Consider the following 26,099-nt stretch of genomic DNA (forward strand, 5'->3'; position numbering starts at 1 on the left):
TTAGTGAGGTCATTAATATCATTATTTTAGGCACCTTTTGTCTTTACCCTTGTGAAGCTTCTGCATTCTTTCATATCAGTCCCATAAAGTTGTTGCCAAACTGCTGCCTTATGGTAGGTTAAACTCAGAGTTACAGAGTGAAATGCTGTTAGAAATCTGGACAGTCCTGGAAGATGGCATCATGAATCTGGCCGGCATTATCTTAATGACATGTCAGTTCACTGAAGTTGATAGCAAAGGAAAGTAATGAAGACTTATTGAAAGTTCTGTATACAATGGGGCAAACCCATGATCTGGGGGTCACCCCTGAATTGGAGAATAGAAATTCGGTTATGGTTTTAACATTAAAGGTGATTCAGAGAAAACTCCAGGAACAAACTTGCCAACAAAGTTTTCAAGCTGACAAGCAGGTATTCTTTATTGCGGTGCCGGGAGACACGGGGATAGCTCCGCCTAACGTGTGTCCCCGTATTGCTATACAAGCCATCCTTACATAGTCCCTAGGAATACATACATATTCATGAGGCTACATATGGATTGCATCATTTTCCAGAGAGTTCCCCACATGCGTACAGAATTGTGGTGGTGGTCTCTGAAGGTCGTTTACTTCTTCCAACAATCTTCATCACTTCTGGCAGCCTTTGAAGCACGGGCAGTAGATGCTCATACCAGTTTAATTGGTTCGTTAGCACCAGAGACATAATAATCCTCCTGTCCTCCTACTTATCCGTTAGTTTACCTGTAGCCCACCCTGGACACCTGCAGTTCCCAGATACTCCTTATCCCTGTGTCCTGCTCTTCTAGACTGTTTTTCTTAAAACTATGCCGACTATAATGATTTATCTTGTGAGAATTCTCAGTATGTTCTCTAGCTGTACTCTTATTTTTTTTCTCTGCGTATCATGCACCTCAGTAATTTTCCATTGCTACTGTTACAAAGCCATCAAACTCAACATTACTTAAAACTAATTCTAAAGGTTTCTATATTCTATTTTGTGATTTTGTGCCCCTTGAGCAGCTCCTGCGTTTGAGCGTGGGAGGAGGGATGTCGGAAGGAGCTGGGGGAGTGGGCTTCTTTTCTGTGGGACTGGATCAGTGGGCGTGCTGTGGGGAGTTTGGACACTGGAAATGAGACTGCCCGAGGGGGTTACCAGTGCCATGGAGTGGGTCTGGTGACTGAACTGGAACTAAACTGATGGGGACCTGGGGAATCTACCCTAGCAGATCCACTGGTTACATTAAAACTAGGGACTAGAGGAAATAAAGTGGAATTTTAGTGGATACAGGAGCAACTTATTTGGTGTTAAATCAGAGAGAAAAGAATTCGTTACAGATGTGGGAGCTACTGGCCACCAAGAAAAAGAAAAAAAAAAAAAAAAAGCATTCTTTCTGAAACCTTTAAAGTACAAATTGGGAAAACAAATAGGAATGCATACATTTTTATGCATGCCAAATTCTCTAAAATCTTTATTAGGGCGAGAAGCAACATTTAAGGAAGGCAAAATGGAATTCAGAGTTAAAAACAATCAATTAATTGCAGTTTTGAGTTTATCTTTAATTCAACAGAAAAGCAAAAAGGAGGACCTCCCTGAAATAGAAGAAATCCTTAATCAGGTATATGTGGGAGTATGGGCATCTGAAGTTCCAGGTAAGGTGAAAAATGCTTTGCCTGTTAAAGTGGAAATAAAAAGGGAGGCCTACCCAATTAGAATAAAACAGTATTCCTTAAAATCAGATGATCAAAGGGAATAAAAAAAATTTATAATTTTAAAAATCTACATTATTAATTGAATGTGAATTGGAATATAATACTCCTATCTGGACAGTAAAGAAATATGATGGGAAAAGTTGCAGATTGGTTCATGATCTCAGGGCAATCAACAAAATTGCAGAGGATATTCGTCCAGTAGTAGTTAATTCGTATGACTGATTGACTAAATTGAATAATAATCAGAAATGGTTTGCCATCCTGGATTTAAAGGACACTTTCTTTTGCTTACCATTGGCCAAAGAAAGCCACAATTATTTGCTTTCGAATGGGAAAATCCTGACACAGGAAGGGAAACTCAATTAACTTGGACAGTATTATCTAAAGGATTTAAAAACAGTCCAACCATTTTTGGAAATCAGCTAGCATGAGAACTAGAATCATGGAAGCCACCTACTCAGACGGGACTCTGTTACAATATGTGGATGACCTGTTAATTGCTACAGAAACAAAGGAAGAATGTATCAAGTGGACAGTGGAATTGTTAAATTTTCTGGGACTGAATGGTTATTGGGTATCCAGACAAAAGGCCCAACTAATCCAAACCCAATATTCCTACCTGGGATATGAAATAACAGGAGGACAGAGAGAACTTGGAACTGCTAGAAAAGAAGCCATTTGTAAGACTCCATGACCATCGACCGTCAAGGAGCTCCGGACATCCCTGGGAATGACTGGATGGTGCAGACTTTGGATCCATGATTATGGTGTTCTGGTAAGACCACTATATGAACTGTTGAAAGGAAACTCTCCCTCTTTAGAATGGACTGATACAGCAGAGGGGGTTTTTAGAAATTTAAAAACAGAGCTAATGAGAACTGCAGTTCTGTTACTTCTGGATGTGACTAAATCCTTTTGGCTATATTCCTGTGAAGAACAGGGAATAGCTTTGGGGGTCCTTGCTCAGAAACTAGGACCCTACAGAAGGGCAGTGGCCTATTTTTCAAAACAGCTGGATGAAGCGAGCAAAGGATGGCCCGGATGCCTAAGGGCTGTGGCAGCAGTCATCATAAATATTGAAGAGGCTCGCAAATTCACCTTGGGACAAAAGATTACTGTACTAGTGTCCCATGTGGTATCAGCAGTCCTGGAGCAGAAAGGAGCCCACTGGTTATCTCCTTCACATTTTTTTAAAATACCAGGCCACCATTGTGGAACAGGATGATACAGAAATTGTGGTCACTAACGTTGTGAATCCAGCATCCTTTTTGCAGGAACAATTGACAGAACCACTAACACACGACTGCTTGACCACCATAGAGACTGTATATTCGAGCTGACCAGACTTGAAAGAAAAACCTCTGGAAGATGCTGATTCTTGGTTTACTGATGGTAGTAGCTTCATGAAAAATGGTAAACGAAAGGCAGGATATGCCATTACCACCACTTCACAGGTAATAGAAGCTAAACCTTTACCTGGGAACACCTCTGCCCAGAAGGCAGAAATAATAGCATTAATAAGAGCCCTGGAACTGGCTAAAGATAAAAGGATAAATATTTGGACTGATTCTAAATATGCATTTGGTGTGGTCCATGCACACGGTGCTATCTGGAAAGAATGTGGACCTTTGAACACACAAGGGAAACAGATTAACCATGCTACAGAAATTCTACAATTACTGGAAGCTGTTCAGCTACCTGAAGAAGTAGCTATTATGTACTGTAAAGGACATCAACAAGGTGACTCTGATCAGGAAATTGGAAATAATTTGGCTGATTTTGAAGCCAAACGAGCAGCTGAACAATTTCAAATCATGTCCTTAATCCCTGATGGCAAACTAACAATTGAAAAATCTAAACCTAGGTATTCAAAAGAGGATACAAAATTGATTGAGGATCTAAAAGGACAGGAAAATAAAGAGGGTTGGGTTCAGATACCTGATGGGCAAATTGTAATCCCCTATAACCAGCTCTGGAAGTTAGTTCAGGAAGAACATAATAAAACTCATTGGGGTAGCAACTCTTTGCATAAATATTTAGACAAACAAATTGTAGGAAGGAATCTATACACCACAGTTCAATTAGTGACAAAACAATGTCAGCTATGTCTTAAGAATAATCCTAAGACTGAAAATAGAAATCAAATTGGGACAACTGGTAGAGGAAGTTATCAGGGACATCAGTGGCAAATAGATTTTTCTGAATTACCAAGAAAAGGGGGTTATCGATGTTTGTTGGTGTTAACGGATACTTTTTCAGGCTGGCCAGAAGCATTCCCTTGTAGACTAAATAAAGCAAAAAAAGTGATTAAAATATTATTTAACAAGATAATAAGCTCATTTTGGGGTACCAGAGGCAATTTCTTCCAACCGAGGCTAGCACTTTAGTGCAAAATTGTTACAAGAAATTAGCAAAAAATTAGAAATTGATTGGCAACTACATGTTCCATACAGGCCTCAGGCCAGTGGGCAAGTAGAAAAGATGAACCATCTGATCAAACAACAAATTAGTAAAATACGTCAGGAAACTAATTTATATTGGTACCAAGGTTTACCACTGGCTCTATTAAGAATTCGAACTAAACCTCGGTCGAAAGAAGAGGTTAGCCCATTTGAAATTTTGTATGGAAGACCATATCAGTCCCAGTTTAAAGGAGAAAGTCTTCAGGAAGTGGGAGAAGGCTATCTCCGACAGTTTCTGATCAATCTGGGAAAACTATTGGAGGAGATAAATAAGAGAATAGTAGGGACAAGAGCAAGAGGTTTGGATTATCTGATTCACCCTTTCAGATCTGGAGACTGGGTTTATGTTAAGAATTTTTCAGGAGATCCTCTACAGGAGAAGTGGAGCGGACCGTACCAGATATTATTGACCACCTTTACAGCAGTGAAGATAAAGGAACAACCTGCTTGGATACATTATTCAAGAATAAAGAAAGCACCAGAGCCAGAGAAGACATGGTGGATCAAACCTTCAGGACCCTTGCGTATGAAATTGCGTCGGTCATAATTTGGACTCATATGATAACTGGCGCACAAGCTTGGGACCAGAACTTATACCTGAAATTAGTGCAGAATGTTACTAATGTTTTAATCGTAGTGACTGTTGGGTGTGTGCACAGTTGCCTAAATCAGGAGAAAGCCTGGATCTCCCATTAATTGGAGTTCCAATTCCTAACACTGTCTCATGGACAAATTTGTGGGTGAACACTAGCAATCTGTATTTGAAGGAAAGGTTAACATTTGGAATAGTTAATCCTAACCCAGGTAATAAATATTACACCTGTGCACAAAGATGTATTACACCAGGATGTAGGTCATCATTCAAATTGCAATCATACAATTAATATAGATGGTATCGTAGTTCAGTGGTGGCCCGTTCCTAAAGCGAAAGGATGGTATTGGTTATGTGGGGAAAAATGCTTATAAAATTCTACCCCCAGCTGGAAGGGGGCATGCACCTTAGGTGCTGTAATACCCATTTTTACTATTATCAACAGGTACCCTTCCAGGACCTGGATTAGAAGTTTTGCTAAACGAATTAAGCGAGGGTTTAACCCTATTATTGAACGGCACACTGCTTTTCATAGTTTTGTAAGAAGGCTAATTCCATCTTTGGCAGTAAGTGAATTAGAGAAGGCAATTGTAAATATCTCAGCAACCATAGAGGAAATGGAAAGTAAAAACATCAATATAATCCAGGCAGAACAACAAGAAATAACTAGCCTATCTAAGGTGATATTACAATACCAAATGGCTCTAAACACGTTACTGGCATCACAAAGAGGGGTTTCTTTCATAATCAATGAAAATTGTTGTTCCTATACAGACTAAAGTGGCAGAATTGAAACAGATCTGCAGGAAATTTGGAAACTAAGATATTCCATGAAATGGCCATGTATGACACCTCCTGGGGTTTTGAAGAAATATGGAAAAAGTTAATTTCATGGTTACCAAATCACTCCTGGTTGAGGCAACTGGTTGCAGGAATATTGGCGTTAATTGTTTTAATATTGATTACTTGTGGTATGATACATTGTTCCCTCTGGTGTTGTAAATGGTCTGTGATAAATTATGAAGACTGGAAAAGGAATGAAATTAAGCACCAAGTAGAAATGGGAAATTATTTCCAAAAGACTTTTGATGGTAATGGTAATATATAAAATGTTGCAAAAGAATTTGCAAAAGGACAGAAAAAGGGGGGAATTTGAGACAAAGGGGCACAAAATCACAAAATAGAATATCGAAACCTTTAGAATTAGTTTTAAGTAATGTTGAATTTGATGGCTTTGTAACAGTAGCAATGGAAAATTACTGAGGTGCGTGATACATAGAGAAAAAAAATAAGAGTACAGCTAGAGAACATACTGAGAATTCTCACAAGATAAATCATTATAGTCGGCATAGTTTTAAGAAAAACAGTCTAGAAGAACAGGACACAGGGATAAGGAGTATCTGGGAACTGCAGGTGTCCAGGATGGGCTACAGTTTAACTGATAAGTAGGAGGACAGGAGGATTATTATGTCTCTGGTGCTAATGAACCAATTAAACTGGTATGAGCATCTACTGTGTCCTGGGTTTAGCAGCAGTAGTCATTTTTTTTCTCCTTCTTGGTAGCTGGTGCAGTGCTGTGTTTTGACTTTTGGGCTGGGAACAAAGCTGATAAAAATGATGTTTTGTTTTGGCCAAGGACTTTGTGAGCCTCATGCTCTGCCAGGGAGGAGGGGAAGCCGGGAGGAAGCAGAGACAGGACACCTGACCCGAACTGACCAAAGAGGTATTCCATACCACAGCACGTCACGCCCAGGGGGGAACTGGGAGTTTCCAAGAAGGACAGGGGGTCGGCCGGGTCGGACTCGTTCTTCGGCACGTGGTACTGCACTCCTTTCCCTTGCTATTTTCTCTTATCATTGTTGTCGTTGGTGGTAGCAGTGGTGATTCGTATTGTACATTAGTTGCTAGACTGTTCTTATCTCAGCCTGTGGGAGTTGCATTCTTTCGATTCTCCTCCCCATCCCTCTGGGAGTGGGGAAGGGGAGGCAGCCCCTGGGGAAGGGGGGGGGGGGACTAACATGGGCCTCGATTGCTTCCAGCCCTGCACCACTCACTGGGAGTAAGTGCACAAACTGTCTGGCAGGGTTTAAACCACGACATACTGCCCATGCTTCAAAGGCTGCCAGAAGTGATGAAGATTGTTGGAAGAAGTAAACGACCTTCAGAGACCACCACCACAATTCTGTACGCATGTGGGGAACTCTCTGGAAAATGATGCAATCCATATGTAGCCTCATGAATATGTATGTATGCCCAGGGACTATATAAGGATGGCTTGTATAGCAATACGGGGACACACGTTAGGCGGAGCTATCCCTGTGTCTCCCGGCACCGCAATAAAGAATACCTGCTTGTCAGCTTGAAAACTTTGTTGGCAAGTTTGTTCCTGGAGTTTCCTCTGAATCAGTTCTCAGACTCTTAACGGATTAACTAAGGAAATGAACGAAGCAAAACAAGTGGTTATTTATGCTACAGTCTTTGATGTGGGCCAACAAAAAGTACAATTTTAGGAGGTTTTAATTCACATCCTACTAATTCCTGGTAGCATGGCATAGATAGCATTGAAATGATATGCTTCACTTGAGTAGGTTGACGGAGCTTCAAAGTGAAATCTAGGACATTCTGAGTGTTAAGGAGAGAAAAAGCACAGGGAGGTTTAAAGAAAAGCAGTGAATAGTGTATCGGGGTACATGTACCTAATCACCTCTCTTGAGCCAATTGCTAACCCCTTTCTCCTTTTCATTCAATGTACAAAAGTGCTTTAATGCCATACATGAAAAATACAATGTGTCCTTTCTGGACACTATGAAAGTGAACTGGAAAATAAGCCCGCTGGAGTAGCTCATTTACTTTGTTCTCCAGTTAAGCTCTACTAAAACAACTATTTTAAAATATTGTCAAGACACAATATTTTAAGATGTGGTGTGTCTCAGTCTCTGCAATATTTCAGTATTTGCTTTGACTGAAGTGTCATAGGGCCAGTGTCTGCTCTCCAACATAGTGGTACACATCAGGGGGACTGAAGATCACAGATCAGTCATGGTAACACGGAATACACAATGAGTCCCTGTACTTTCTCATGCACTGTCATTTTGATAAATTATTATACTTTTCTTCAGAAAAGGCTGGAAAAAATGTATTACTTGCTGCCAACATTACTTTAAGATGTTTTTTATACATAATATCTGATTGACAGTTTTTCTTACCATATTCATTTTCTTTGTTTAAGGACTAATGTAATATTCTACAAAGTTTCATTGCTGCACACTAGGCTTTATATCTGTTCCTGTATATTACATGCTGTCCAGCAAACCTGGTTTTTCTAAAAAAGTTGTAAAAAATATACAGTTACAGACTCCTATTTGATTTTGCTTTTTTGGTCAGTATAATTAATGAAACCACTTTTAGAAGCACAAATGTGTAAATAAATTTTCAATTCTCCATTGCTTTTTATTTTTCCAATAATATATAATCAAAATTGTTCTTGCCTTATAGTCATAGTTAGATTACAGTGACCTAACCATACTCTTATCTCAGTCCTTTCTGGTCTAACAGAAGTTGCTATTGAGCCTTTGCAATATGTATGTTCTCACTCTTCCTAACTTGCTGCTCTCCAGCACAGCTTAGCTATCTTTTTTACTTTGCTTTGTAATGTCACCATTACCTTCCCCAGTACATTCCTACTAGTATAACATTTGAGTTCATTTTTATGGTTTGTTTTCCTGGAACCCTGCCAAGCCCTTCAAATACAGTCTGGTATGTTGTAAACATGTCAGTGTTCGCTTCTTCCTGCTTTACAATATTTTCTCTACTTTATGCTTGTTACTACTGGCAAACCAAAAATTGCTTATGAGCCAAACACCACAGTGTGAAATAAGTGTTTGCTTCTGTTCTCTCCTTATAGAAAGTACATTTCAAGTTAAATTTCTGAGAAGCTTGCCTTTCCTTATATGAAAGAAGACCTGATCCTGAGCAGGGCTGTGCAGCAGTGTTTCTTGGTGTAGTGTTAATACTCTGCTCCTCATTTTCTCTACTACAAACAAGCACATTCATAATTATCACACTTGTTTTCTTCTACAATCACCACGCATTTTTGCCTAATGGTTGTACTGACTAGACTTCCAGTAATTATGTTCAAAACTAAAATACCATGTGAAGAGAGGCTTTGTCCACCCTCTGTGACATTTTTGTCTCTCGTGTCATTTGCACACTTCTTTTGAACTTTCACATATATCTTCTTGCCTTAGCTGTAATTGAACTTCATCTTCTTTCTCTCCCTCCCACCATTTGGTGGGCACTAGCGTAAAGCACTAAAATGGGCATTGGACATCATTCTACTGAAAACTTTCCCAGTTCATAGAGTAATTATAAAACCAATACTGTGATGTTTTCCTCTGTATTGTACAGAACACGTATTCAACTCCTGGTACCAAGAACAAGTTCTTAGGGTTGCTTACCTCTGCTGATACACAGCATGTTTGACCATAATGACTTGTCTTGCAATGGTTCTCCTATAGGTCTGTACACAACAGAATGATTTACATCACCTGTAACATTCACAAAGTTACAAGCTATTTGCAGGTGGTTTAGTGTACATCAGTAATAGTACTATATATGTAAAAAGGGTGAAAAAAGCCTCTTTGTCTCTAGTGCTTACAGCCTTTTCTTATACTTGTCAGTAAATCTGATTCTAATCAATCTATGAAAAGTGCTTTTTAAAAAAAATCTGTTTCTTTTTAAACACAGGCAAATATCCTGCCACATGGAGAAATAATATCACTTACTCTGGAGAATGCAATGTCACTGTCACAGGGAGTCAGTGGTATATAGAATCATAGAATCATAGAATAGTTAGGGTTGGAAAGGACCTTAAGATCATCAAGTTCCAACCCCCCTGCCATGGGCAGGGACTCCTCACTCTAAACTATATCACCCAAGGCCTCATCCAACCTGGCCTTGAACACTGCCAGGGATGGAGCATTCACAACCTCCCTGGGCAACCCATTCCAGTGCCTCACCACCCTAACAAGAAAGAATTTCCTCGTTATATCCAATCTAAACTTCCCCTGTTTAAGTTTGAACCCATTACCCCTTGTCCTATCACTACAGCCCCTAATGAAGAGTCCCTCCCCAGCATCCCTATAGACCCCCTAATATCTGCATGAGCAAAACAGCACTGCTCACAGACACATGGTCAGACATTAATTTCCTAAGTATGATGAGGATAATGAATGGACTGCAATTTCTCTTCTAAGATTTCTGTTTTAAGATGATGTGGCTCTGGGCCAGCCTCAGTGGCTCTTTCATTATCTAAGGCCCATTAGCAGCTGTCACCAGGGCTTTTGACACCTGCTGGTCTTACACAGCTGTGAAGCTCACAGTGATTTATATGACAAAAATTTTCCTAGTGCTTCTTTGTTTTCCAGCTCGTACTTCACTAATCTAGTCAGTTAGAAATGGGCAAATATAGTCAAAGTGAATGAAAAGAAAAAGAAACTGCAGATGGGAACATTTTTGTTCTTACCTTATTTCAGAATTCCCTAATTATACAACAGTAGATGTGGCTACTTCCATCCAATGAATGAATGGGTATGAAATATGACTAGATATTTCAGAGGTTGGAGGAAGAATGTAGTCATAACTGCAACCAAAAAAGACCACTTGAAATGTGTAATCTACATATATGAGTTGCCAGATAAATTTTTACTGTTGTCTTAATCAAAAAAGAAAGCTTTTTAATAATTATCTAATGTTTTATTAATGCATTTGGTTACTTCCAGTAATGAAGTAATAGAAGTCTGGGCTTTGCTGGGGGGAAGTATGTTTAAAGTGTTTTTGACATCCTATGCAATATATCACCAATGAACTCTTAAATACCAAATACACTGCTGTTTGAGTTCACCTGTACTTTATTAATTGTTATACTTTCAGTAACCTTATAAATGTTTCACTGTACCTGAAACTTACATTCATTATGCAATAAGAGATTGAAGCTCAGTAATGGGTTTTCCCTTAAGCATAATTTATGATTTGCCTTGGCACACTAGTACTTGAAAACTGCTGCTTGTGCTGGAGTGTATAAGTCCTTAAAAAAAAAAAAAAAAAAAGGCAAATAAAAAAAAAGGAGTGCAACGATATAATAACATCTTCAGGACAAATGGGCAAACAAATATCTTGTTTAAAATGCAGAACTGCAGCTTGTCCAATGGACATTATGGCTGAGAAAAGTAAGCCTCAAAATCTTGTAACAGATGAACTGTACAAGAGTTTCTTAGGTATCATTGATTGCACAGCTCTGTTATACTGTCTTTCTGCAGCTCTCCTGCAAGAGAATTGCAAGGATAGAAGTGATACAAGTAGTCCAAGAATATAATACATTCCACTTGAAAGTCTTATTGACAGTCACAGTAGGAGGAAATGTGCGTGGACAGTTGATAGTGAATGCAACAAGTCATCAGAGTAGTCTGAGCTTCAGTGACAATCAAAATATGTGGTTTTTAACAGGTAACTTAGTTCACTGCAGATTTGATAAACTTTTTTAACTAAAAAAAAAAAGAGAGAGTGAAAAATAGAGAACTTTTTTAAGTAATAGCAAAGAAAAGAGGAAGTGGAAGGGAAAGGGGAAGGAAAAGCTAAAAGTTGCTTATATATAAATTTTAAAATATATTGAAGAAAAACAAAATAAAGCAACTCTAGAAACTAAAATGAAACACTTCATTTAATATCCATTCAAAATATTTTGGCTGGAAGAACTCCATATGGGATTTGCAGTTGGTTTGAGTCATGAAAATGATGCAGAGCAGAATAGGGAAACAGACTCTCACAGTACCTGCCTATCTGCTATGCTAGAAAGTGCAGGGCAGACTTTATGTGCATCATCTCTGCATGCTCAGGACCAGTCTTTGGTGGATGCCATGTGCTTTCAAGCTCACTGATGCAACTTCTTACACCAGGGTGCTTGATACCTGAACTATCATTACATTACTGATGACAGCAATAGCTTACCAGGCAACATTTAGTCAAGTGCCACTCCAGAGGAAGATGAAAATATTCTTAGGATTCTCAAGGCTTATACCATGTCCTTGACTAAGCTTGTGATGTGGAAACATTCCCAGCTTGGTGACTTCTTTAAAGGATCTGTCTGAATTTTAACATTTTCCTAAAAAGAAATTCCTTCATTATGTCAAGGATGAGAAGATCAGGCATATGCCTGAGATGCTGCTGCTGTCCCAGCAAAGAGCTGCTAACTCACTGTTCAGTGATCAGCAGCCAGCTGGGGCAGTAGCTAGAAGGCACCTCAGATTTGCATGGCAGAGGCTTTTACCAATCCAAATACCTAATTACTCACAATTTCTTTTTGAACAGCACTTATAGGAGCTTACCAGGAAAACATTAAATGCATTTATTACTCCATAAAGAACTCAGGGTCTGCTTTTCCTCATTCACAATCTACTGTGGTGACTTGTGGCTTGTGAATGCTTAACTGACTCACTTCAAGCAGAAGGAAAATACCAGGTGTGTTTGACTTGCAAGAAAAATGTTAAAGAAAGCTTTTTAATCTAAAAGGTTGTTTCTTCCTGTTACATAAAATGTTTATTTCCCCTCTTACATGTGTAGATGCAAATCAGATAACATAAAAATTTACCTTTTGAGTACCGTGGGTTTTTTGGCTTTTAATAGTTTTTCCTTAACAATGTGGAAATGAATAATTCCCCATCTGGAGTGACTGGCTTTCTTGGAACTAACTGAGGATCTACACAGAGATCATTGCTGATACGGTTCCAGACTGAGTTAAAAATAAATATATTATTACTACGCTGCTTCTGTGTAATTGATTGACTGAGTACTTTCATATGTGTGTTTAACCACCTGCGGGGAGAGAGTAGTATTTCCTATTGTAAGACTCCCAGTCAAAACAGCAGTGCCAATATTTTTCATTAGACCAGTTGCTATTACTAATAAAAACACAAACTTTCAGGCACATACTGCTTCAAGTCAGATCCAAGAAAAGATCCACCTGAGCATAGGCTGAGAACCTGTGCAGTGCTCTATTTTGTCAGGTGTTACTGATTGTTGGGATGGGGGTTTGAAAATTTCCAATTCATCTGCCAGTCATAAAAGTGAAACTGAACCAGAAAGATGAGAGGAAAACATATTTTAAATAGCTTGTGTTTTAATTAGATGTTTTGAACTTTCAGGAAAATTTGGCAAAACTGAAATGAATTTGCAAGGTTTTTGGTCAATATGGATCCACATTTTTTGCTGAGAGCTTAAGCTGAGAAATTTGAGGCAGTTTTATTCATACTGAATAATTCAGCTTGCAATTATTTTAAATAGTCTAGTTCTGGGTGCTGAAAGCAATATTGTAGAGATACAAAGTGAGGCTTTTTTTGTAGAGATATAAAGTGGGTTTTTTACTAAAAACACTTGTACCTATACAAATGGCAAGGTTTGATTCTACGTTGTTTAAATTCCTGTATATCCAGAAGTGTCTCTGGCACCATAAGAACTGTTCTGAACTTCTGCCTTTGTGGAAAGAATGTGGTCATAAGTACTTAGTGAAGGAAATGCAAGTGAATACTCTGTAATAATTGTCAATATGCATAGTTTTCTAAAGGCTCTTTCAGGATTTCATAACTATTTTCATATATTATGCAGTCATTCTGGGACTGAATTGTAACATGTCCCATATGCTTTTACCTCATCCTGACCCAAATTAAAAAGTCCAGATTGCCATTTCCCTTGCAGAAAGCCAATATCCTCTAGTAACATAGCACTTTAATTAGGTTAAAGATTACGTGTATGTATGTAGACTATTTTCCTTAATGAATGTTCTTTTTATGAAAGTAGACAAATTTATCACACTTTTATGACTCTGAAATGCATTTTGGCATTGTGTATTATGCCACATTTTTTCTAGCCATATACCCTGGGTCCTCTTTCTGACTTTCAGATTGGAGCCCAAGACATACAACATGAGGATTTGTTTCAGGCACTACAGTGCTCAAGGAACCAAAAGCCTTACTGAGGGGGATCCTCTTCCTGGTATGCAATCTGTGGTTGGTGACCAAATGCAAAGACAAGAAAAGGAGGTATCTTCACCCTGAGACCATGGGATTGAGGTCTCTGCCAGGAAAAAATGTTAGGAAACAGAAGTCTTCCCTCACTTTCTTGCTTCACAATATGTGACAAGCCAGCAGCTTGTTCAGAAGTTGTATCAAAGTTTCTGCACCGGAAGGGCTGGGTCGAAACAGAAGGAGTGTCAGGAGTGGCTGAATGAGATGCACCAAAACTAGGTTCAGTTGAGAATGAGAAAAAAATATAAATCAAAGCAAAACTAAATAAAAGCAGAATGCTAAACACAGTTGCCATTCTAGTTTTGGAGTTTCAGACAGCAAAAGTTATGGGGCAGAATAATTTGGTTTGGTTTTGTTTTGTTTGTTTGTTTGTTTTTTATTTGTTTTTTTTCCCTGCAAGAGGCAGATGAGTTCAAAGGGGAAAAAATAGCTGGCAGGTCTTATGAAGAAGTACGATGAAGTGTTGGGGTCATGTTTGGGAAGATGAAACAGCAGGGTTGGTGGCAGTTACAGCTTTCCAGCATTTCCACTTTTCTGAACAAAGCAACCAAAGGGAAGTATAATTCTTAATCTCTCAAAGCTCCTTTAAATGATATTTTAAGACTAATTTGTTTGATTCACAGCTTTTCACATAATTGAGCACATTGTATGAGGGGGACCACTGAAGAAAGTTCATGACGTCTATCCTGTGAAGCACATAATCCATGAAGATATCTGATTAGACAACTCCTGACCACAGAAGGAAACATAAAAAACCTGCCTAACTGAATGAGATACTCCATTGTGCTAACCTCAATCTGCTGTTCCTATCAGCACTAATTATAGTAAGCTAATTCCATCAGCTTCTTAAATACATTTTCAGGTAGAGTACTTACGAGCTAAGAGCAAGTACTGCCCTGTAATGGAGTTACCATTTTCATAACAATCTTTTCAGTCTATTAAGCAAAGAAGTATTCATTAATTTTGGCATTATAGCAGCTGATTTCCTCTTCTATTAGATTACCTTACACCAAAACCCAAATAGCACTTTATTTACTTAACAATATTTGCAATGCATCATCAGGCCATAGAAAAATATGAGAAAACAATAGGTGAAAAGTAACAAAATAGCTTGATATTAAATTCTTGGTAAAATAGAGAATTCAACATAATAAGATACTTTGATTGCTCTGTCACACCAAACGTTAGTCTAAGTGCACCTGTAGGCTGTTTTTAAATGTTAGAATGCTATTTAGATAAGTGATATTCTCCACTGTAGTCAGCAACTTTGAGAGTCAGAATGAAATTCAATAATTTGTACTATTTTAGAATGAGAGTAAGAAATAGAAACCATAAAGTGGAAATGAGGCTGAACCAAAAAATCTTTATCTGAACAAGCTCACTCTTTAGGGGAGTTTGAAAACTTTCCTACTTTAAAGCAGAAAACTACATTATAATACTCTATCTCTTTGGTCATAGAGGTGTGTGACAATTACACGCTATGATTAAACTGTCAAGCAAGAATTGCCTTTAGTAAAATAATGGTATCATTCTGTTGCAACATCCTAAGAGGGAAGCCTTGATACATTTATCCAATACAATGCACTATATTGAAAAGTACGTTTCCTTCATATATTTCCACTGAAGTCAACATGACTTCTAAAAAAGTACATTTTCTTCATAGAAGAACATCTGTTTCGACCTGGTCTTTAAAAGCATTACATATACTTACAGACAGGTTTACATCTTGTACTTGCACCACTCAGTTACACAACCCAGAACACCGCTCCCTACATGATGCAGAGGGACGCAGATACTGTGTGTCAGGTCTGCACAGGCCTGTATAGAGAACGAGTAACACTGTTAAAGGTGTATGAACTGACCAGAGGTTTACAAGGGGCTATTACCTTTAAACAGTGAAATCATAAAAGAAAAACAGCTTGATGAAATAGCAGTTGTAAAGAGATGTTATAGCAGCTGCTGGCAAAACTGTTGCGCTAACCATATTTTTGACGTTTGCTATATTCTTAGGTGTACTGAAGAGATGAAAAGTTAGAAATTGAGGCAAATAATGCTCTAAGCCTTTAAAGCAGTTCTTCTCAGTTCTTTCTAAAAGCTTTGAGGTAATCTAGAGTTTTTTTCTATGATGTATAGAAGCCAAAGAACACATACATTTCCATAAAAATACTGGGAAAAGCGAACCAAAGGTGAGCACAAAAAATGAACAGAAAAGATTGGCAGCAAAGGCTTCCAAAGCAAGTCAGCATTAACAGCTGGTGGATTTTCCAAGCAGCAATTCCACCGTCATGTTACTGTAGTCTCAAAGAAAGGGAATTACTTCCTGTTCCTTCATTAGAAGATTACGACTCCATTGTCCTGCAGTCTTACAAAGAATGTTGACTTCTTTCTACCCAGAAGTTTTATGCAGCTCCACTAGTAAACGCTGTATAAGGGAAGACAGATGAAGGTGAAGAAAAAGGTTGTAAAAAAGCAGACTGTTAAACACAACAGTAAGAAGCTGCAAAAGAGGAAAGGGCAAGGAAAAGAGAGGCAAAAAAGAAAGGGATTAGAAAGACATTAAAGGATAGAGAAGTGGAGAAAAAAAAAACACAAAACAACAAATTGGCAAAAGAGAAGAAAAATTGAAAGTTTTAAGGGGATAAACCTTTGCCACATAGTTGCCTCTAAATAAGTTCCAGAATGTATTTATTCCCTGTATTAAATCTTCTGAATTTCTTGATGTTATACTCAAAATATTGTTTACAGGTATAAAAGAAGACCATCTAACATATACATAAATAAATTCTTGTTGGTAGAGCTGAAAATGAGATACAAATCATTATTAGTTCAGATGCAATTAGAACAACAAATTATAGTAATATAGTTAAAATTGTTACACAAAAATACTTTTTAGTTTGGACCTGTTCTCTTGTTGTTATGCTCTCCTTTCTCCCCAGCTTCTTTAGATCCTATGCCTGGTAATATAGCAGGTGTTACAGTGAGTTGTCAGTGTTGGGATCCTCCACCAGGAGAAATATGATGCTCACGTTGATGGTTTCTTCTTCCTCCCTCTGGGATCCACTTGGAATATTTTTTTTTTAATGACTGATAACAAAGTTTTTAAACCTTTCCCTTTTTTCACTGATCTGCAGCTCCACATATGTATGAGTTCACTATAGGATGTCTTCACGTGTGTTGAATACAATCTATTGATTTTTTTTTCTTTGCTAACCCCAATATCAGTTCTGTACAGATCCAGGTCTGCTTTTCTTTAAGTGAACACCAGTGTTTCTTTGGTGCCTAACCTGCGTCTCATCATCTTATCATCCACTGTACTCCTCTGTACTCCATCCCATGTTTCTAATTCTCAAGGTCCCTGGTATCATACTGGGTCTGTATTTCTCTGCTCTATGTTACTGTGTTAGTGTTGTAAACATTTCGTTCTACACAGAATAACTACTCATTAGTGTTATCTGTATTAAACTCTTTGGAAAAATTGGTTTCTCTGTAATTCTACCATGTGCTGTGTGATACCAACAGTTTCTGGGTTCCTTCTGTCTGAGTATGTATTCAGAAAATGTATAGATCCTATATGGAAGCTGAGTGAATTGGTCCTTGCTTGTTTGGCAATAAAAAAAATTGATCAATGCCAATTATTGCCATAACTATAACCCCTGCAATCTTTGGGGGACTGAAAAAGTCAAATGCTACAGGACTCCAGATATGATGCAGATATTTTGACAATGTCTAGTAATCATGTGGCAAATCCAGGGCCCTTGCACTATTTATTTAAGGCACCTCAGCTTAGTGCTTTCTTTCTGATTGCTTTAATTGAGAGCAAAGAGACACTGCATCCACATGTGCGAGGTGTTACCATGAAATTCTAATCTCTCACTGTCTCCTTAATCTAGCTCCCTCTGTCCTCCTAAGGCTTTTACAGTCTTTCATCTAACTATTTCTCTCTTTCTTTCAGAAAATAATTATTCTGATCAACCTTAGATAACCTCAGGGTGTGTGGCTGAGAACTCTTCTAGGATTCATAAGTGCAGGCATTACAAAAGTAGGATGTCTGGGCAACATAATCATAATTCCAAATGATTTTGGGGTTTTTCTATTGGGTGGCCATATCACCTTGTATAGTATTCTATTGTACTGTAGTTTGTTATGTCATTGTTTTTTAATTATTCTCCAAAGGCCTTACCTTTTTTGAAGTCTGCCTTCGCAGTTACTGATGTCACCATTTTTTCCTGATTCAGCTGTAACATCTGGTTATCAGTTGGAAGACAAGATGACATTTTTTAAAACAAACCACGTTCACAAATCTCTTCAAGGGCCACATAAAAGACTGTATAGACCAAAGGCGATTACACAAAGACTCATCTTCTTCTTGGGCCTGTCTTGTCAGATTGAGTCAGAAATTTCTCAGGAGCTCCTTTAACACAGTTTCTGAAGCTGTTTTCATGTGAGTTGGGGTAAAATTTGCATTGCCCTGAATGACACCAGAGATAAAGTAACAGACTGAATCACTTTTGAAAATTTCTGCGCAGTTGAAGTTCATGTGTATAAAGTCTGATCAAAGGCTGACTTGGGTTACCCAGGGGGTTCTTTTTACCTCAGCAAGGATATTAGGGCAAGGGATAAAAGGAAAGGTTCACTTTCATTTTTTATATGGACAATTATGGATAAATATTCTCAATAGGAAGTATAGTGACAGCATACAATATTCATTATTCTACAGCTACATTTCCTTGGCTCTCATTGTACTTGAAACTGCTGGTCAAATGGCAGAAGAGGGCTATCATGTTGAAGAAAGTGATCCTATCTGACCTCCAGTATTCCTCTTCTAATTATGACTTGAAGTTATCAATAGTAACTAACTGTAGTTGTACAGTTTCCCTATTAAAAAAAAATGCTGGGAGGAAAAGCACTGTTTTTCATTACAAATACAAAACTCATAACAGAAAGGCAGATAGATAAAACTACTTCTTTGGTATGTATCACACTCGATTCCCTAGCTTTTAAGTATAAATTTACATTTTCTGGGCTAGACTTTTTTTATTTTTTAAATTGAAAGAGTAGGTTTAGAAAGAGGAATGTTATTATTATGCAAAGTACTAAATAACTGTTCTTCATAGAAGGAATTTTAATCAGAAGATACTGTTGGTAATGTGGGACAAAATCGAAATCAGATGTCGTGGACACAGTGACAAAGATGAAAATTAAGCTGTGTCTTTCTAATATCATATTCATAAGCATGAATTACCTTTGTAATTTAAAGGGAAGGATGTCTTTCTTTTTCTTTATACTCCTTTCCCTGTAATATTTGCTCTGACATACCCTTCTGAGTAAGAAGAGATCTCCTGTAGAATCTTACTTCCAAAGGAAGGACATTGCTCTTACATTGAGAACAGTTCTTAAATGAAATTAAAGGTGTATGTACAAACTGAAGAATACAAGTGCTAAATAAGCTAAACAGTCATTTTTTTCCTCTATGAAAAGCATGTGCAACTGCTGCTCTACAAGGTATAAAATGCAATGAAAGTGAATAAATCCACCTCAATTTTTAATCCAAAGTAATGCCTTTATGCTTGAAATGTTTATGTGTGCAAGGACATAATACAGTTAGTAAAAGACAGCCTTGGCCAGGACTGCTGTGTACAAGGACCTAGTAGCTCTGCTACGCAGAGGACAAAAATCTCATCTAGGGTTGAAGGTTTCCCTGAACTGTCACAGTGAAAAAGCCAATGAGTATGAATGTGCTCTCTTCATTAATAAAAATATTTTACTTCAAGGAGTCACTGAAATCCTAACCAATATCTAGCAACAGATTCCCTGACAAGGGCCTGTTTGAAAGAGAGGGAAGTCAATAAAAGTAAAGTGTAAGTGTACTGTTAATGGCAGGTTCTTGTAGACATTTTTTCCCCAAATTATACCATTCCTATTCAAATACCATCTCAAGAGTTTCAGACAGTGTCAAGTGCAATCATTGTTATTGCAGTTGCCAAGGTAATCAATTGAAATCATAATGAAGGGAACAGAAGGAAATCAATAGAGTCTGAAATTACAAATAAAGAGAAGCTATCGTTTAAAAGCATTTGGCTGAAATCTTCCATATTAATGGAGTCAGAAATGGCTGTGTCATTCAGAAGCAGTGTGATGCATAATTCACTTGAGTGCATTAGAACACCTAAAAGCTATTGCAGCAATTAGGGCTGCCTACCAAGAAAGCGTCCACCTTAGAAGAAGCAGTACTGAGTTGTTTGTTTGGTTCCAATACATTTTCATGTTCAAAATTTTAATTTTTTTCCCCAAAACAGCCAGCATGATGCAATCTCAGTAATCATAGTTTCTCTCTCAGGTTTTGTTGAAGAAACTCGTTTGATATCTCTTCTGGAGTTTTCTGCCAGTTAAATGCCTTGCTCAGACACAGCCCTACCACAGCTGAGTTTATACCCCTTGAGTTCCATGGTGCCTCTAGGACACTCCTAGCTGATGTCAGTGCTGAGCATTTGCATTCCACTTGTATACATAAATTGCACCAGTGCCCTCACACACATTATTTAGGGCAAATATTTTGAAAGCAGATCACTGCACTTAGACAAAATTATTCTAGGTGCGACCAATGGGCTACTTGCATTTTTATTCTCCAGTAGCTACAGTGCCTGGGCAGGTAGTACAGCTTTGGCTTCAGGGAGAGAAGCAGACAGAGGAGGAATAATTGAATATGTATTTCTGCTGTGAGTGCTCTACTAACCACATCTTGTTACTGCATCTTACAAGGCTCAGTAATTATTCTAGAAGAGAAGCTAAGCATGATGTCATAGTCTGTTACTGCATTCACTTGGGAGGGAGAAGACATGGGTCCCAGCTCCTGAACCAACTGGAGCAGGGAATTGGAGTATCCATTGGAGCAAGAAAGCCAGGTCTCTTAGAGCTAGCCATTATGTTACGCAGCTATGTTCCCTTCCTCTCCCCTTCTGGTGATTGAGGTGGTGAATATTTAATAGTTTCATGCAAAATGGAACAGCTCCTAAAGGAGGAGTTGAAAAAAACTGTAACACCCTATAGTACTGTTCTTAGGTTTTTCCTGTGCAAAGGAAATTACCACCATGCAAAAATATAGATTAATCTATTCGTGCCTTCCTAAAAGGGGAGCTCAAACTACCCAGTCACTTCTGAAGAGAGAAGTGGGCAAATATCCACATCACAGTTTTCTGAGCTGCATTCAGGAGAAAAAGACCATGTCGATCAGGTTGTTTTGCTTCTATTCAGTTACCCTTACGTCACTGAAATGTGACTTGGCCTTCTTAAGGCAATTGTTTTTAAAAGTTAGAGAGCAGGAATAGGAACAAAAATTAAGAAGGTACCTCCTTGCTTTCTGAAATACTACTAGTGAAAAGTCCAAGCATTGTACAGCTAAGAGCTTTTTTTGCTCCATAATATTGATCGGCTTTTACATGACGTTTAATAAAAGCTTTCCATTACCAATTGCATAACAGCAATTAAAATCCTCATCAAATCTATCTATCTTAACTGCTTATAGTCTTCCACTAGGGACCAATTTCCTTGGCAAACATCTGCAGTAAAAGGCTATTTAATCTTCATAAGCGAAACAGTCAGTTATGCTAATTAATCTGTTTTTATTGTCAGTTTACATTGAAATCTTGTACAGATCTGGTCTTCTGCATTAGGTTTATTGAGGTGCACTTTGGCTTTCTCTAAGAGAGGAAAAAGCCTTCTTTTCCTTTTAGCTGCAGCTAGATCTGATCATTGTGTGTCTCTCTGAAGGATTTCAAAGTATTTTGCTCTGCAGTTTGCAGTACATGATTGCAAATAGTTAAAAAAAAATCTTCAATGGATTGACTTAGTTGAGGCCAGTGAATCAGTTCATAACCAGGTAGTACTAGTAAAAGCACAAATTAATATAAACAAATCACACAACCGCTAACAGAACTTTCTGCTTTTTTGTTTTCACAGACTTATTAATAAAGAAGTATACTGAAAGCAACCAAACTTCTCCTTTCTCTGGAAAGCCTTAAACAAGTCATGGCAGAAGGGGAATAGCCGTTTATACCCCCATACATGAAAAATCAGGCATGCTGATTTTTCTCCATGTCAGAATCCCAGTCCCTGCAGTTTCTTTAACTCGTTGTTCCAGGTTTATGATCTCTGATTGTCCATTTAGGAGTTATCAGATGAGTATTAGCAAAATCAAGGATGTAGCAGACTTGAAGATGCAAGTTGGTGCCTTACAGTATCTCCAGTTTTGCCTTCTGGGACCTGGCTCCAGGTTTTAAGCTATGTATCTTTTCTCACTTTTTCTTCTTGATGCTGGGTTCTTAGTTTCACCATTTACAGGAGCACCAAACTTCCCTCCCCTGTTTTATTTCTTTTTCTCCCTCAGAGGATTTCAGCTTTTACTGATGAAAACAGGAGCAACTCCATATGTAAGAAAGGCCTGAATGCCATTTGTATTTTTAAAGAAATATTTACAAAGGAGGGAAAAGCCATCTTATAAATGTCTGGATAAAAGCCAAAAAAAGATCAAATAGGTATTTACACTTTAAATAATGTACTGAATGAAGCCCTCATAGCAGATCGATACCATTTATATTATTCACTTGGCAGCAAGCAGTAAAAGTCTTTCACTTCGACAGTTTCTAGCTATTTAACATTGTTAAAAAGGCAGCTAAAACATCAACTAGGGGCACTTTCTCCTAAACTGAAATGGATCAATTAGTTTTCATGACATTCACCATGGAGATGCAGGATTAGGAGAGAGGTAATATGGCAGGAAGAAGGGAAAGAAGTCAGTGCACCTCTTTTAAGTAAATGAAACAAGTTGCATACTTCTGCTCAGCAAGAGTAAATCTTCTTGAAGGGATTGACTTTTTTATATTACTGTGTTAATAACTACTTCTCTACACATGTAGTATGGATTGCCTTATAAGTTGATTTTCCTGTACATATGTAAAAGTAATGGCTTTGAGAGTCTGGTCTGTGCCATTTGTGAATCAGGCAACACTGTAAATTTGTCATCAATGTTACTTAAGGGAGAATAGGTATTCATTATTAGTAAACTCTGAAAGAACTATGCATGGTAAATAGAGATGAGTTGTTCTAGGTAGGGTTTTTTGAGTTAAAAACCAAAGTGATTACTTAGTTCAGCTAACGAATGTCTTTTTGTGTGATCCCCCATCAACAAGCTGTTGTTACTAGCGTACAGAGAAACAATGAGCTGTTAGCACTATTTTAGCACTTACACTGCAGATGGAGAGAAGAAAAAAAAATGCGAGGGAATAAAAAGAACCAGAGACTTGAGTTCAGCATTTTTCATATTTCAAGATTTTTCTTTTTCCCCATCTCTCCTGTTCTTCTTATTTTTATAATTTTATTTTTGATTTCTTCATTGTTTTTCTTAATGGCTACACTTAAAAAAAAACATATATTTAAATGTATCTCTTGCTGTCTAACTTTTCGGCAGATTTCATCTTTAATAGATATATTATATGGCTTATGGAAACTGAGTACAAATCTGAAGCCCAAAGGAAAATGTGTAAGCATTCAAAAAGGGTTGTGTGATTCAGATCATTACGCGTACCTATCAGATATCGAATGATGGTAAGTTAAATGGTGGAGACAAATCAAGAGTTAGGATATAACATTCTTTCTGGTTTATAATATATGTTCCTTTTCCACCAGGTACTATGTAACTATTAGAAACAAATGGTTTGAAACCATAAAATTTGTTTCAGGGGATATTCTAAGTTTTTATCTTGCAATATTGTGCCTTGAATTTTGTGAACTATGACTTCCATCAGGAAAATAAGAGTACATGTAATTAGTTTCTATTAATTTATGTTTCTAGGGCTTCTTTGGCTCCTAAAAGGTCTTCACAACAGCAGAGTATTCTGCATGAGTCCTAGGATCCTGCATAAATATTCAGTAATTGTCATGAAGTATATATGTACAATAATAGTCATATTAAATGGTATAAATTTGTTTAGGTAGCTTAATGAAATGGCAGTACTGTATTCACTTATGTTCTGTTCATGGTACATTCAACCAGAGTCAATGAGAACATGCTTGGCAGGCAAACCTGAATTCAGCATTCCTTCAATTTCCCAACTAGTAAAATACTGTCTTTAAAGACTAATTAGGAATTTTCTCATGTTTTCCAAATTTATCTTTAAGTATAACCATAATAACTTTTTAAGGGTATAAATATGCCTTCACAGTAAGGACTGTAAATCTTAATTTTATGATGGTCTGATTTTCTCCTCCTTCATGATTTCCTACTAGACTGCTTCTCCAAAGACAGGGAAATACCAAGCTATCTAAGAAGTAGTGATGCAGTCTTAGGGATAGAAGTAGTTTTATTCAACATGTTTTTGAGAAACTAGGTGACATCTAGGCAGTGCAGAAATACCCTGCATTTTGGAGAGATCCAGAAGGTGAATGATACTTTTGATACCTTATGTCTAATAATAGACTTCTCTACTTTTTGTGAGACTTGGGGCTAGGGAGTGTGTGTCATTGGTACTGCCAATGACTACAAGGTTTGTTTCATCTGCATCAGTACTGGACAACATTCAGATATCAAAGTAATTTGCTACAAACAAATACTTCCAACCAAGTTTCTGAACCCTAATGGTTTAGTTCTTGGTGATATGATAAAGATTAAAAAAAAAAAAAAAGAAAGGAATACTAGAAGGAAATCCACGCAGAAATTATTTGTATCTAATTTTAGTTTAAATAAGATGGAGATTTTATGGATTTGGGTCAACAGAGGTCATGCTAAAAATGTTCTCTGCTTCATTCTAATGAGTTTAAAGGATAGTTGCTCTATTTTTCCTTCAATGTGTTTTTGTCCTATTAGTATATTAAGTACAACATGTCACTGTGAAATAAACCAAACTCACTCCTGAAAATGCCTGAATGTAGGAGATACCCCTGAAGTTTTGTTCTAGACTGAAGCCCTCTCCAATGGTAACATCTAAATATTGAAACAATTACTTTTTTTGAATCTTATTTTAGCAAATATATAAGTGTGGCCAAGTCTTTTGATAGCAAAAATGCCAGATTCGCCTGCAGGTAGACACATGTATTCCTCCAGAGAAATATGAGTTTGAATCTCATCAGACACAAGAGAGAATTTTTCCTAACCCTTCTGCATTGTGTGTTTTTTGCCATAAGAGTTGGAAGAAAAGACATCAAGAACCTCTAAAAAGTTCAAGTCATGTTCTGCGTGTGCTTATGTCAGAGAATTTATTAGGGCCAACTCTCCTACTGCCTGCCTTTGTGATTTATTTACAATCAGAGAATTATACGTGCATCCAGAGTGGTCCATTTCAACTGCAGTGCACATGTGTTAGTGTGAAAAAGAGAGCAGAGGCATCTGGAGAACCTGGGCAATGTGACTCACCCACATGCCGTGACAAAGACACAAGAAAGGGGTGTTTGCTTGGTCATCTAGTCATTTTCCTTTTTAGAAGAGCACAAAGATGATCTGAAAGCTGCCTGCACAGACAATCTGGGATAATGTGAAGAAATAGTAAAGACGGCAGGACTCTTTCCCTTCACAACTCTAAAAAAGTCCCTTATTAATGAATACAATGAATATCATGAATGTAGTGGTTTGGATGTCCATTCTTCAGCCCAGTTTACAGAAGCAGGTCTATGTTACCAAGATATGTCCTCACAACTTCCCACTATCATGTTTCTACACTGACACTGGAACTTGCTCAAAGTTCTTTTTAACACTGGGCAGAGCAGAGGTCTCCGAAGTCTTAAGCACTGCAAGTTTTGTAAGCATACACAGAAAATTGCATGAGAGAAAACCTGTTAACATCTCTAGAAAAGCTGCAGCATCCATCCTAAATTTTTTAGGTACCAGGAAGACTACATGAGAGAATTTATGAATGCTTTAGCTAAGTGGGGTGTTTGCAGACTTTCATATGGAAGAGAATCTTTTAATGAGAAGATACATGCAGCCCCATAGGAAATGAGATTTCAATAGACCTGCCTCTCAGAAACACTATTAGGATCTCAGACGCTAATTGTCTGCACTGGCTGGCTGCCAAAGTAGCCTTAAATTCTCCATTGGTAGGGACAGGTAACTAGAACGTGAGCACAAAAGTCCTTTAAAAGTTTCAACTTTCTGCTTTCTTCTGCAGGGTCAATAAGAAGCATGGCTTGTATCTCAGTTGCAGTGGAAGTGTTGTCTACTGTAACAGATATAGAAAACGATAACAAATATTTTCTTAGGTTCAAGTACTGTC

At 37.7% G+C, this 26,099-nt stretch overlaps 1 protein-coding gene across 1 annotated transcript; it reads left to right on the forward strand.

Moving 5' to 3' along the window:
• The first annotated feature begins 3,111 nt into the window (after positions 1-3,111).
• On the forward strand, positions 3,112-4,095 carry LOC133218564 (uncharacterized). Its single transcript, XM_061365121.1, has one exon. It carries the CDS (start codon positions 3,112-3,114, stop codon positions 4,093-4,095), a length of 984 nt encoding a protein of 327 aa, XP_061221105.1.
• The last annotated feature ends 22,004 nt before the right edge of the window (positions 4,096-26,099 follow it).

The sequence above is a fragment of the Neopsephotus bourkii genome, unplaced genomic scaffold, assembly GCF_033783945.1.
Source record: "Neopsephotus bourkii isolate Nb327-2 ecotype Australia unplaced genomic scaffold, CSIRO-AGI_Nbou_v1 NB_1273, whole genome shotgun sequence".
NCBI lineage: Eukaryota > Metazoa > Chordata > Aves > Psittaciformes > Psittacidae > Neopsephotus > Neopsephotus bourkii.

Excerpts from the sequence above, each read along its gene's own strand:
- LOC133218564 (XM_061365121.1), top strand. The coding sequence starts at position 3,112 with ATGAAAAATGGTAAACGAAAGGCAGGATATGCCATTACCACCACTTCA.